Source organism: Polyodon spathula, chromosome 17 (assembly GCF_017654505.1).
Source record: "Polyodon spathula isolate WHYD16114869_AA chromosome 17, ASM1765450v1, whole genome shotgun sequence".
Taxonomy (NCBI): Eukaryota; Metazoa; Chordata; class Actinopteri; order Acipenseriformes; family Polyodontidae; genus Polyodon; species Polyodon spathula.
The window spans coordinates 34,589,929-34,603,825 of NC_054550.1; the positions used below are offsets into that span (position 1 = coordinate 34,589,929).

The following is a 13,897-nucleotide window of genomic DNA, read 5'->3' on the forward strand; positions in this document are numbered from 1 at the left end:
AGCGTTCTAGCACTGAGTGATACTGTTATTCAGCACTGCAGAGGGATCTTTTAAATACAGCTCATATTGGAACATATCTTGCATTTATTCAAATCCAGAGAGACTGGACAATGAATTGATGTTACAAACAAGCAAGACACAACTCATAAAAATCTGAAGTACTTTAATAATAGAGAAAAAAAAAAATATATATTATATATAAAAATTACATCTGAAAGTTTGTATTACTGAGAATCAACAGCATTTCCACATCATTGCCATTATCAATGAAGAAACGTACCTGTTTGTTCCCAATACAAAGATACAAATGACATTAAAACAAAACGGTGGCACCTGTACTGGTTCATTCATATCAATGAATAATAAGAGCATTCTTTTATTAGTACAGTTTGTAAAAATGTAAAAGTTTACAATTTTATTTGGAACAAACAAAACACAATTGAAATGCATTGTCCCCTTAACAGCAAAACAAAGCAAGAATTCATTAATACAGTTCAATAAGGTTTCAGGTTAAAACATTATTATTATTGAAACATATAAAATATATTTAAATGATTAACATTTTTAAAATGCCTCTATCTTAGCCTTAAAGAAAATAAAAACATGGAAGCTGGCCATGGGTCCTACTTTTCTAAATTTTGTACGTAAACCGTTAACTACCTTTAAAACAGAATTATACCTACTTGTATATAATACATAGGAGTTGTGCATCAGTCGTATGTGCTTAAAGCAAGTCACTGAAGTGCTAGCTCTGTGTTCTTATCCTGGTTGCATATTTGCTTCTTATGATATCCATGTATGTTCTCTTTTAAGTTACTATTATTATTATTATTATAGCACCATGCTTTTGTGGACAATCACATTTTTTTGAGTTTTAGCATGATGTAAAATGATGTCCACTTCACTTGTTCATCAACCAGCTCTAGTTAAACACCTTAACAATTCAACGTAATCCCTTTTTGCATGCTGTGCATCATCTCTAGGAGTCAACTCTTACTGCATGACCTACTCCAATAATAACCAAAGGGTTCAAATAGGTTTGTAAAATTGAACGGTAGGGCATGTTTAACCATTGCAAACACAGTCTATGGATTAGCAATACACTATAAACGTTTACCCATTCAGAAAGCTGTCCCTGGCAAACCATCACCAGGCAGTTGGCTGTATGATAGCCAATGTGGCCAAGAAACTATAAATACTACGTACTAATTTGCTAGCTTAGGTTCTGCTACAAATAGAGGTACTACAGATGTGTCTAATATTAAAGCTGACCCTTCAGTGGCTGGTACTGCCATGAGCATTATTTTTTTCGGCACCCTGAGCTGTAGTGGCATTTATACAGTTTCTACAATAAAAATGTAATCTGTAGAACTGATAATCACTTAACAAGTGATCACAATAATCTTACTTACAGTATCTGCAATTAAAGTGTTTTGTGCAATAAAAGCAATAAATAGTTCCCAACTGAGTAAAATTATTGAACAAGCTAGTTTGGAATTCAACATGGTCAGTTATGGACTTGCAAAGGGTCTTAGCTTTCCTAAATTATGCTCCCCTAGACAAGAAAATATCACTGCAAGTTTGTAATTAAGACAGCACTTTTGCTCTATAGAAAGTTAAATGTAAACAGTTGCACCAATAAAAACATGTTTGCTTGATATTTATGGGTTAAAAATACAATATATACAGATGTTAAAAAAACAAATTCATATTAAAAGAAATAAGGAAGTGAATAAGCCCTTTGCATAGAAGTTTTAATTTCAGATTTTACAGTGAACTTTAACCATCTTTAAAATCAAGAGGCCGTGTCTAAATAAGCACATAGTAAAACATGAAATGGCTCAAACTGCCATGCATCTTTTTTCCCCCAACCCTAATGGTTAAATGAACCAATCAACCTAAAAACACTTATGGCAGTGTTGAATAGACATGGGCTTTTATTTTCGTTATTCAGAGTTGGTCAGGCCAGCTGGAATGGTCCATATCTGTAACCCGCTGTGTTTGCATTCTGCCTTCAGGGCATCTTCAGTGACTGCAGCAGGTGGAAAGCAGCTCCCAGGGCCCAGCTTGTCTCAACGTTATTCACCTTTTTGGTCAGCTGTGAACAAGAGCAGAAACGGCTCATTATCACTATTATTATAAAAAGGAGTTAATGGGTGGCTTTAAAATGCAAGGGCTCGCTGTGTCTTCACAATAAAATACACTGACAAGAAAGGAACAACATATTCTGCTGCACATGAACTTAAAATCTGGATGAAGTAATGACAATCCTAAGAAAGTGTGAAACAGCTCAAACTGCTTCAAGTCTTCTCTTTTTCCTGTAAAGCTATCAATCCTTCTAGGGATTGCTTACCTGTAACACTGTGCTCTCCTTGAATCCAAATCCATCCTTCAGTAAGGCAGTGATGTAAGTCATATCCATACACAGGTATGGACTTATTGGACGGTACTTTGTCATTTTATTGCACACTAAAGCAGGGAGGATAACATTTGGTATGAGGGTTAACTTCTCATGACTGATTTAAAAAGTAACATGCAAAAAAAAAAAAAAAAAAAAAGACAACATAAAGGCTGGTTTCAAATATCTCGATTAGCAACAATCTTGAACTAACTTACCCTATGCAAAGCAGTACAAGATTAGTGCTAATCGTTGTCTTTAAAACTAGCCAATGAAGCCCTAATAGTAGAAATTTTGATTGAGATCCTGGCTCCTTGGCAGACATGGTTACTTTATTTTTAACGAAAAACAAACCACCTTAATTGTTAATAATTACGGTACAGACTACATCTTGCAGAAAGATTCATGCATTGCATAGTTTCTACACAGACAACACAGTACAGCAAAGACAGTACCAAAAGTATATGTACAGTACTTGGCACTGTGCCAATGAAGCAATCTACGTGCAAATTAGCAATCAGGTGTCCTGGATTCTATCCTGCTACACTGGAAACAGACAGCTTAGACCAGCAGCTGTTCTCTACTGTCCTGACCCTGGTGGAGTTCAGCTCTTACTAGTTATGCCCTTCATAACCTTACTGGTGCCTGTACTATCTAACCCAGGTCCCAATAAAAGACATCTGAAAGCCTGTCTCTCACCTCTTAATCATCAGCAATTTGGTAGAATATCAAGTTGAGTTGAAAAGTTAAAGGACCACCTAATGTACCAAGGCATAACAACTATAACATTGTGGTTTATTTTAAGGCCAATTCACCTACAGGCTTAATACCAACATACAGCTTAATTATCCGATCCCAGTGCCTTGCAATGAAATCCCACACAAAACACGAAACTGCGGACATGCTTGGGCACTGGCATGGGTTGCTTGCTTGTAGGACCCAAAGCACTGTTAAGGCAGGCCAGGGGAATGTGGAGGCTATGAGTCTACTTGATATGAGTTTGCAAATCCAGAACCTTACCTTCTTTGGCTTTCTTTTTAAAGTCTCGGACTTCTACAATACCCCCTTTCTGTCCGTCTGCAAGAGAAGAGTAAAATAAAACATTTATAGCGCATTCTCGGGGGGGGGGGGGGGGGGGGGTACACCACTCTAGCTTAGAGAAAGATCAAATGATAGTACACATGACATTTGCTTGAAAAAGACAAATCAAAACATAAGCTTCAAAGATTGCTTTTAAGGCTAACAAACTTTATTCTGATTCATAACCAGATGATGCACTGTACACTACTTGGATTATTTTGGTTATCTAAAAAGAAAAGTTTAACAAATATTCATGCCAAATATAAATCAATAAAGAACCAGGAAATGCAGTGCAGTGGACGTCTTTGAACAGCGCTGCAGAGACAGGCTGTATATTGAAATTACAAACAATATGAAAAGACCACCCTTGATTATCCCACCAGACCAAGCGTGTCAGTATTTTTAAATCACCTCTCCGAGTGTCTTTGAGTTTATTTCGAGAGCAGGCTGGTAATCACAGGTTTAAAGAGGGCTTTGTTTAATCTTAAGCTCTTTTGTGCGACTCACCAATCAGTCCTGATTCTACAGCTCGGTCGAAGTAGTATGAGAAGGCATAAAAGGAAGAGCTGCCCTTCACTTCCATTGGCTGATGGACAGTTCCCTTTACCACTTTCACCACCTCCTGGTAGCAGTGTTTGTACCCCGTGTATCCTAGAGCAGAAGAGAAACGTAAGTGAAGAACTTCCCTAAAGAAAACAGTGCCATGCCCCCCACTCCTTTTATCCTTGTAAGTTATTGTAATGACAATCCATTTATGTTTGTTCATATCTAAATGATGACTGCATACCTTCCTTTTTCCTATATACAGGTTTTATTAACATAATATATATTTATGTAGATTATACAAAAAAAGCCACTAAAACTACAGATTGCCCTGCCCTGGTGAAGTATATTAAAAACTAAAACAGTTACACCAGCAAAGTATTCTGCATACCCCTCGGGGTATATACCACATGACTGGGAGTGGCAAAACTGAAACCAGAGATTGCCTAAAAAATAATCACACAGTAAACAGCCCAGAGCTCTCTGTATACTTGATTGTGACGCAAAGCTACCGTGTTATTTTAGATGCTGACTGACATTTTCATTGCAGTTTAATATACAGTTACTAACATCACTACCATTAAAAGGTTTAAGCTAAGACAGATAATTCCAAACTGTCTTGAGCAAAACATGTTTATTGCATTTATATATGTCTCTTCAACAGCTCAACCTGAAGAAGCTACCATATACAAGCATTTACTATTATCAATGTTTCACTTACCATCTGGATTCCCACTAACTTTGTATGTTATTCCACCAAAAGTCCAATCATCTTTAAACCTCTTTGGAAAACACGTGCTTGTGTATACTTTATTTTGTGCTAAAGAGAGAGAGAGAAAAAAGAAAATTGAGGGGTTTTTGTTTTGTGAAAATGTTTAATTATAACTTTAAATACATCTCAATGGCACTCCGAGTGCTGGACTTGAATATGTAATACTAGTGAAACAAAAGAACAATTCTGTGGGACACAGAGAGACTAACAGTGTGGGATGAACTGAATCATTTAATAACTAGCATTTCAAAAACAGAAACGCAAGAAAATACATTGACTTAACAGGGGTTTTTAACGTCTCATTTACATTACCGTGATTTCCAAGTGCCCCAAGAGTTGCTAGTCTAGCCGCATACAATCCACAACCCAGGTAGCTGGAAAATAAAAATCAGCATAAAAATAAAACACAGCATCCTTTATAATCCTTTCAAAAAAGTCAATATGCCAATAAAATACATATGGTAAAAACAGCAGCATTATCGACATCACTTCTCAGGAGAGCTGTATTCATTCATAGGGTTACAAACTCAAAGCAGTTTAACACACTGGCAACTCCTCGTGGGAAATTCAGTAAACCCTCCAAAGTATCACTTGCCCCATGAAGACAAACACACTGTTCAAGATACAAATAAATCCCCCTCGGGAATCTGGTGCATTAAATGAGGTACTACAGCAGACCAATAAGCTGTAAAGAATGTACACAATAATGTAAAAGCCATCGACATTTACAGTGTTTTACAAGTGGAACCTATAATTGGTTATCCCACACTATTGAACTACATTCCAGTTAAAGTAACTCAGCTACTAAGTACAGTACAACTACAAGAGGAATTCTGCACACTTACCTGTGAGTGTATAGCTGGTAAGTTGTGTTAAACATCTCAAATTTTGCAATGTAATCCTGGGGGGCTGATAGAAGGGTTTTCTAAAATGAAATGTAAAAAAACCATCATATAATTGTTTTTTTTTTTTTTTTTTTTAAAAAGCCAGGACATACAATCACTAACTAGAGTTTAAATGTCATCCTCACCTTTGTTTTTGGCAGAAATGTGATCTGAGTTGAACCTCCACCCAAGTCCAAGGTTCCAACAGTCCTGTAGCTTTTAAGGTAAAGATGCCCTGGAAGAAAATACCGGTCTCTTAGGAATGATGCACTGTACCTGTTCAAATGGGCTACTTCCAATGAATCAATATTTTGGTGCAACATTTGCTTTGTGCTTCAAAATTGCATAGGCAGCAGCTGAAGACAGGAAACTTACCTGCAAGCCATGCAAATTGTAAAATTGTAAATGAGCTATATACCGAGAGTCTAATTATTTCCTGCCTTCTATTAGTCAAATATACAGAAATTGACACTTGAAGACTTTAAGATGCATGCAGTGTAATCTCAATAAATCCATGCTACAACTATGCAATATGCTACAAAACTGTCAGTACTTTACCTGTTAAGAAGTTTACGGTTACCCAAGCTAAAATTCCTAAAGACACAAAAAAAGAGACAGACACAAAATCAAGATGCTGCTCTTTCCTTTGGCACAATTTTCTTACAACAATTTGTAAAAAATCTCACATTTCTGGCATACTTATTACACATTGGTATTTCCACACCATGAATCCTGATTTGCTGCCATGAATGTAATTTTGTAGAAGACACTTCAAGGGAGTTTCACATGGTGTTAAAATGTTAGTAGCGGCTCTGTTGTCTGGGGTTTGCTTTGGCAGTGTAAGAACTTGTGCCGGCCGTGTTTCTTGGCATTCTGAATCAATGTTCTGTTGTGGTACCCTGCCCTACCCTTATTTCCTTTTCGCATTAAGGCTAATTGAACAGATTCTTAATAAAAAGTATATACATTTAAATATATATAATTTTATAAGTGTGTATATATATATATAAAATTTTAAAAAATAAAATGGTCTGGATTAGTTTCCAGGACTGCTGTATTGAGTGGAGCTAAAGGACAATGGCAGAACCACTTTTCAGACATCATCACCATATTCATAATCATCATCATTATTATTATTATTAGTGAGTGACCAATATCAGTCTGTCATTCTGCCTTAAGTACATTACTTTTAAAATGACTTAAATAAATAAATAAACAAACACACAACATAAAAACCCAGCCAATTACTTCACACTGACTATGAGTGCACGTCTGGGACCTTTAAAACGACAGCAGTATTACATATCTAACCCTGTAGGAATACACAATGACTTAGTGAGAGGTGTGGAGGTACATTTTACAGCAATTGTGGGTGGAAGTGCTGACAAACTGGGTTAGTGACTACATAAAGTAATAATAGGTTATTATATCCTAAAGATTGTAATCTGAAAGATACGCTAAAATGATTCTTCACATTTCCCTTAGGAACACCTACAATGCTGTCTCACCACTCAGTAACATCCAGCTATCAGCTTTACCTGGTCTAATCTTCCCTTACCTTCGTTTGTTCCATCCATTATACTAACGCTGTTGTTTGGTACAAGAAATGGTGATTCTTCAAAGACCTCCTGAACCTGGAAACAAAGGCTCGTGTTAATGGTTCAAATAAAACTACTGTATTTCCCACTGATTGTAGATATGTGGTGTTCCTGTACAGAGTGTATGATGCTTTTCATTCTAAACCCAAAGAAATATAAAGCCTTCAAAAACACAGGTTGCCAAACCCGAATCAGAACCCCCTAACCTAACCACATGCTAACTAAGAGCCTATCCTAAACCTCAGCTTGAGGGTCACACACAAAGCGCAATACATACAAAAATATATTGCATTAGTCACTAGAAATAGTCATTGCATCAGGACGCTCTCTTCTGTTAGATAAAGGGGCTGACATCCTTTTAGTGATAGCAATGGCAAGACAATGCATTTAAAATAGATCAGCCTGCTTCAAATGCACAGCCAGTTCTACAGTTAACAAAGTTGCTAGAGGTTTTTAGAACAGTAGCAAGTACTTGGTGGTTGATCGATACTTTATGTTCAGAAAGAGAACTTTCTTCTGGCATCTAGACCCTATTTTTCTATAAAAATGACCATACTATAAAGTACCTCTTCAAGCAGAGCCTGTGCCTTCTCATCTGGAAGTAGCCGGAGTCCTGCTGTAGCCTTTAAAACCACTGGGGTCTTCTTCCACTGCTTTTTAGGCACCGAGTGTTTTGCAATCTTCAGCAGCTGCCTCACTGTATCTCCACCCTGAAAAACAATCAAATAAAATTCACTGTAACAAACCTGACATAAGCAAGAAAAAAAAAAAAAAAAACACACACACACACACAAGAACAATAACCAGTAAAACTTATAATAAAACTAAGGAAAAAAAGTTCCCAGGCATTGACAATGATTTAAATGTCTTGCATCTGCATACGAAAGAGCATGTGGAAAGCGTTTTTCCATATGAACAGAAATAACAATTGCAGCTGAAAGCAGATTTGTAGTTGTTTTTGTCAGTTCAGAAATGCATGTAAACTGTGCATATGCAAATTACTGGCATCATCTTGCTGGTAATTCAGGACTGAATTTCTACATACATAATGGCAAAAAAACATTTTAAAAAACCATTTCATATCAACACACGTATATTTTCTATGTATTTATTTTAGAACACCAGTAATTGCAAAGCAGTGGTAAATACATCATTATAAAACAATAAGAATCTTACCATCTCTGGAGCGTCTGCATAGGCTGACAGCCCTGGTTTCACAGAATGGAAAATCTCATTGTCCAAAAGGGGAAGTTCAGCTTTAAGACAAAAAGAAAAAATATTACATAAACTCCCTCCCACAGCTGACATACTCGTGAACTGTTAGGCTGTATACTGTAGCTTCGAAGTGACTGAATTATACATTTAAAAAAAAAAAAAGCTGTTTCTTAACCACATTACGTGGGTGGATTTCTGAATGAGCTAACTGTACATGACAGTGCCTGACATTTACAGAGAACGGACAGTACCTGAAGCTTTTTGAATGAACTTGTAGATGTGGATTCGGGTCCCTGTGCTCCCTGCGTCGAACATGATGCCATAAAAGCTGCGGCTGGTGTTCACGGGTCGGGTCATGGTTGGAAGGATGTTTTTCAAGCTGGTCGAAAAATCATGGGTCAAGAATCCGACTTCAGCCAGGAGAGTTCCAGCCAGGGAGCAGAGCAACGACACGAACAGGATGGACCTCGGCTGCATCATCTTCAGAGATTCTACTTTGGATTACCTTTGAATTGCTGATGGAAACAGACAGTTCTGCCTGGATCAGGAATGCTGAATTTTATTCACGACACTACCCTAGAATGAAAAACGAGAGAAAAGGCAGAGAGAGAGAGAGAGAGAGAGAGAGAGAGAGAGAGAGTTAGAGTGAGTGGCAATAAAGCACACTCGTCTTGTCATCTGTTTACTGTATATAAAGACATAAGGGCTTGGCAAACTGCCACAGCAACCCAAGTAATCAACCAATCCCCTTCAGTTACATCCCTTTTTTTTTTTCAGCCAACCACTGACCTTACGAAAGAGCTGGATATCAAACATCTACCTACAGCTAGATACTTTTTCAGATGTTGGAACTGGCAATAATTTAGTACTTTCCAACTTAAGTGGGCATGCTGGAGGCAAAAAGCCCCCTAAAACAAAGATATATTGTTACATCAAAACTGTTGGCTTGCAGTGGACAAAGCTTGGGACTTAAAGTTTATGGGTGTACTTAATTCAAACTTACAGGGTTCCATGCTTTTTAAAGTCTGTTTAGAATCGCTAGTGCTACAAGTGTGTTGGCTCAAACTTGCAAAGTTCAAATTACTTAAATGTATCCAATTTCCTAAAATGGCAGTGATGTCAGGGATCTGGCTAATTAAGAATAGATGACTACTTGGCATACGACTGACGTTAGCAGCAAGTGCAAATTAAAGTCTTAAAACACACTATGTGTTTTATGTGATTTAAATTAGTTTTTTGTTCTTCATTTATAAAGCAACCTAGACATTGTCTAATTAACAACACGACCCTGTGGCAGATTAATAAAACACACCACAGAATGATAAAAACATGTAGCATACGGTCTAAAGTAGAAGTTCAAATCTAATCATTAGTTATTTTTTTTGCCGGTACAGGATCATTTGACTAAGATGAACAACAACAACAACAATAAATGCTTTATCTATAGTTTGTGTTGCACAAGACAGAGAAGAAGCAAAAGACGTCACTTATTTTGCATGCCCTGCAGAAAATACACATTACACCAGTAACAACTTAAACCAGAATGAACATGATTTATACACTCCATGGTACATTAGAAATGGAAGTGCTTAAAATGGACTTTTAGATTCAGGGGGGAATATTTGGAATTCACAGCTATATATATATATATATATATATATATATATATATATATATATATATATATATATATATATATATATATATATATATATATATATATATATATATATATATTTATCAGCAATATATGCAGCGTTGCAATTGCAAGGCACAAGTAGAATCATGCTTACTTCTACACAGACTGGCAAGAAGTTCCTAAATGTTTGTGGTCAACAGACCCATGCACCTTTATACCAACTGCAAGATTTCTCACTGATTTACACTGGCTTCCTAAGAAACACAAGTTGTGTAGTAAATTGAGGGCTGATGTAGAGAGTTAATCATCTATTACCAACAAGCAGGATCAGCCGGGTCTGATACCAGCCTACACTGTGCTGACATTAAATTAAATTTACGTTAGACGGAGGAGGGGGGGCATACCGTAATCAGAGTCATTAATAATCTCAATGACCATCTTATCTGTCAGTCTCTGCTCAATAGGACACTGACCTGGGGCAAAGGGAATGGGTTTCGATGGCTCCCACAGGGGTGAAATGAAAGGACAGCGAAGGAGGTGGTCTCCCTCCACTCACGCAATTTCAGTTCCAAAACACTTCACTTTCCAGCACTGTGTTCCTACACTGTAATTTTGTACTAAAAATAAGGTATCAAATGTTTTTTAAATCTTGCGGTATACCATGAGAAAAAAAAAAAAAACTTGTTCTGCCCGCATGCAGCAGCATTCGTGATTTCCGCGATAAAAAACGGAGCAAAAGTACCATTTTCTAAATGCTTTAAACTGTCTTCTGCAATCGTACTGCAAGCCACATCTAAAGCCTTAAAAGAACAGATGCATAGGGATACCAGCTGGAATGCACACAGCAGCTGCAGCTATTCTTCATTGTTTTAATGTAAACCAGCAGCAAATCTGTGCCAACAAACTTTTTTTTTACCAAAGATCAATTTTGCAATGACTGTATGCCCTACTCTGCTCGAGCCTGTGGGCGATATCCAAACCTTATACTGTACAATATCTGAACCGTCTACAAATATGTCAAACAAATGCTGCACTTCCCTCACCTCACTGCTGTTAGTTCTCACTGTTTCGCACACAATGTTTGGCTGCTGGCTCTGTCCCAGATACTAGGAGCAGGGATTTACATTTGAGTTCCTAAATCCCTGGCACAGGCACACTTTGTTGTACTGAAATCTTATTTCAAGTAGAAAGCCACTTATTATTGCGACAATCAATTCACGCTTAAGTTGAACAACAGCAAACAAACTATAGAGTTTATAATTGAGCTAAGCCATAAGTAGGAGTGATGCCTCTGCACTGTGTTAGCAGATAATTGTTTCGAATGACTGTGGAAACATGTTGTAATGTTGTACAGTAAAATTAAAATGCATGGTTAATTATGCCTTTAGATAATATATATGTATCAGAAACTGCATGAGGATTGGTTCATTTGAATTTAAAAAATAAATAAATAAAAAATTCAGATTCTAGATCCGTTTAAATAACATTATCTATAACATTGGTAAACAGGCCTTTCCAGTATATACCGGCTCTTTCCAATGAAATCATTTTTAAAAAAAAAAAAAAAAAAAAGAAAAAGGCTTATGAAATTTTCAAAAAGCTTTTCAAAAAGTTTTTTTTTTTTTTTTTTTTTAAATCTGTGCGCCGTCAAATAAATATTTGGGAGACCATACAGGCAGATCCACAAATCGGTTAGTTTGCAAAGGTTTCTCAGCAGAAGACAACCTGCCCTGTCATGTATAGTGCTTTATTTCCTTATTAACTTCAGCTTCAGTACCCTCAGGAATTAGTTTGTGGGTTTCCTGCCCAGAATTTCCATTACACAGCCCAAAATGTGACATTATAATGACAATGATAATCACAGTTTAAATAAATACTGTTATTTTAGTTTTTCTGTCATAGCAATTAGTTTTAAATTTAGTTGTTAAACTGTGTATATGTTGCCAGAACTACACACTACAAGCTTAAGTATACAGTAGTTACACCCTAACATTTTCTCTCTCTGTTTTTTTTTTTCATGGAATGTCTTTTCAACAGCTTCCAAAAAGCTTTTTGATCATATTTATTACAATGTTGCTTGTATGTGTTTCTGAAACTGTGGGCCCAGTGAAATGGCAGCACTTCAGAAATATGAACAAACCCGAACTATGCTGGAACCTATAGTGAATGCTTTGATATGCTCTCGCTCTATATCTATCTATCTATCTATCTATATATATATATATATACACACACACACACTACATTTGTCAAGTTAACTTTTTTTTTTGCATGACTTACGTAGTGCATAGCTTAAGTCGAGAAAGTCGGTTCCTTTTAAGCTTGAACTTCGTTCTTATACCTGACTTCATGGTAGTTTATTTACCCAGGAAAGCCCGGTCATTACTGGCATAGCTCAGTTTATTTACTCTGGTGCCCTGTCTGTACCCACAAAACACTACCCGAGAGGTCACACCGTGCAGCGCAGCAACGCGTTTCCCAGATCTCAGAACTTGCGTTTCTAATGCACTGCTACACAAAAGCGCAGCACAATGTTAACTCCCTGGGCAAAACAGCTACCACTGCCTCAGCCAATCAAAGGTTTAACACTTATCGTTTTCAAATATAGTTATTGGACTCTCAGGACTTACGTTAGACCTTGTGGAGTTGAGAGTTAGGGTTCACAGCTGTGGGGGTGATATTGGCATATTATGGGTATTGTGTTGGTTTGGGTTTTTTTGTTCATATGGTTTTCCCGGTACTAAATTATACATCTTAACGACTGTAAATGCTGATCTTGAATTCAACAGCTGAACTAAAACAACTACACACATTGTATTTTAAATGGGATAATTGGATATTTCAAGGGAACGAGTCACATCCCCGGGCGGTGCTTAATAATATTATTAATAGCAACCTTCACCTCCCTCCTGCAAGTAAATGACAAAAGAAACAAATAGCTCTGAAACTCACCTTACTGTTAGCAGCCCTTTAAGTTGTTGATTTTTCTTCGCTAAAAAATGAAGTCTTTAATAGGGTAAGTCAATGAAATGAAAACCAGAAAAAAAAAGAAAAAAAAAACTAGAACAAATGACAACGCGCTTTAACTTTAAGTAGTGTTTTTACAAATAAATATATAAATAAATAACAAATAATTAATAAATAAATAAATACAGTATAACCTGTTTCACAGTAACTTCAATTACGTCATCGTTAAATCAACAGTCCGCAAATAAACGTCATCTAACTTTAGACTAATTACAAATTAACTTAAAGCACTGTCAGGTTGTATAAATGACCCCAGTAGCACACCTGAACTTTGTATATGTCTGGGGGTATTTATAACTTCTGGAAAACGCAAGCTAAGTAATAAAAACATTGATATTTCTAGCTGCCCTCACTCCTCTCTCCTCAGCTGCAGTAACCTGCCTTGCTGTTTCCACTCTACCGGCAGAGAGCGCAGACTCCCTTCGACGTCACGGATTCAGTCCTTGAGCAGGACGTACTCTGAGAAACGTCACACGTCTTCTGCGCGCCAATGTTTGACATTTGTCTCCCAGGCAACAGCAGCGCCGTTTCCATGGTTTCAACCTGTTAAACGATGCAGGTGTACACACCGCGCGGGATATTGCTGAGCTCTGCTGAAAATACTTTTTTTTGCATTACTTATTAAAGCCAACATTTACAATGCCTAAGAAGAAGGGAAAGAAGGGAAAGAAGGGAAAGAAAGGGAAAGAAGGGAAAGAAAGGGAAAGAAGGGAAAGGGTGATACGTTTGGTTTATTTTAAT

At 36.9% G+C, this 13,897-nt stretch overlaps 1 protein-coding gene across 2 annotated transcripts; it reads right to left on the reverse strand.

Annotated features, from left to right (window-relative positions):
* Positions 1-1,649: 1,649 nt before the first annotated feature.
* Positions 1,650-13,542, reverse strand: LOC121329816 (ectonucleoside triphosphate diphosphohydrolase 5-like). Of its 2 annotated transcripts, XM_041275688.1 has the most exons (14): positions 13,082-13,542; positions 8,742-9,066; positions 8,452-8,531; positions 7,842-7,985; positions 7,236-7,311; positions 6,236-6,271; positions 5,824-5,912; positions 5,639-5,718; positions 5,106-5,167; positions 4,743-4,841; positions 3,986-4,129; positions 3,419-3,475; positions 2,354-2,469; positions 1,650-2,098 (listed from the first exon to the last, which is right to left on the reverse strand). In XM_041275688.1, the coding sequence occupies exons 2-14, from the start codon at positions 8,968-8,970 to the stop codon at positions 2,015-2,017; spliced, it is 1,296 nt and encodes a 431-aa protein (XP_041131622.1). In that variant the 5' UTR covers positions 8,971-9,066; positions 13,082-13,542; the 3' UTR covers positions 1,650-2,014. The 2 variants fall into 2 exon arrangements, with proteins under 2 accessions (XP_041131622.1, XP_041131621.1); XM_041275687.1 differs by lacking the exon at positions 13,082-13,542 and having other exon boundaries at positions 8,742-9,135.
* Positions 13,543-13,897: the final 355 nt, after the last annotated feature.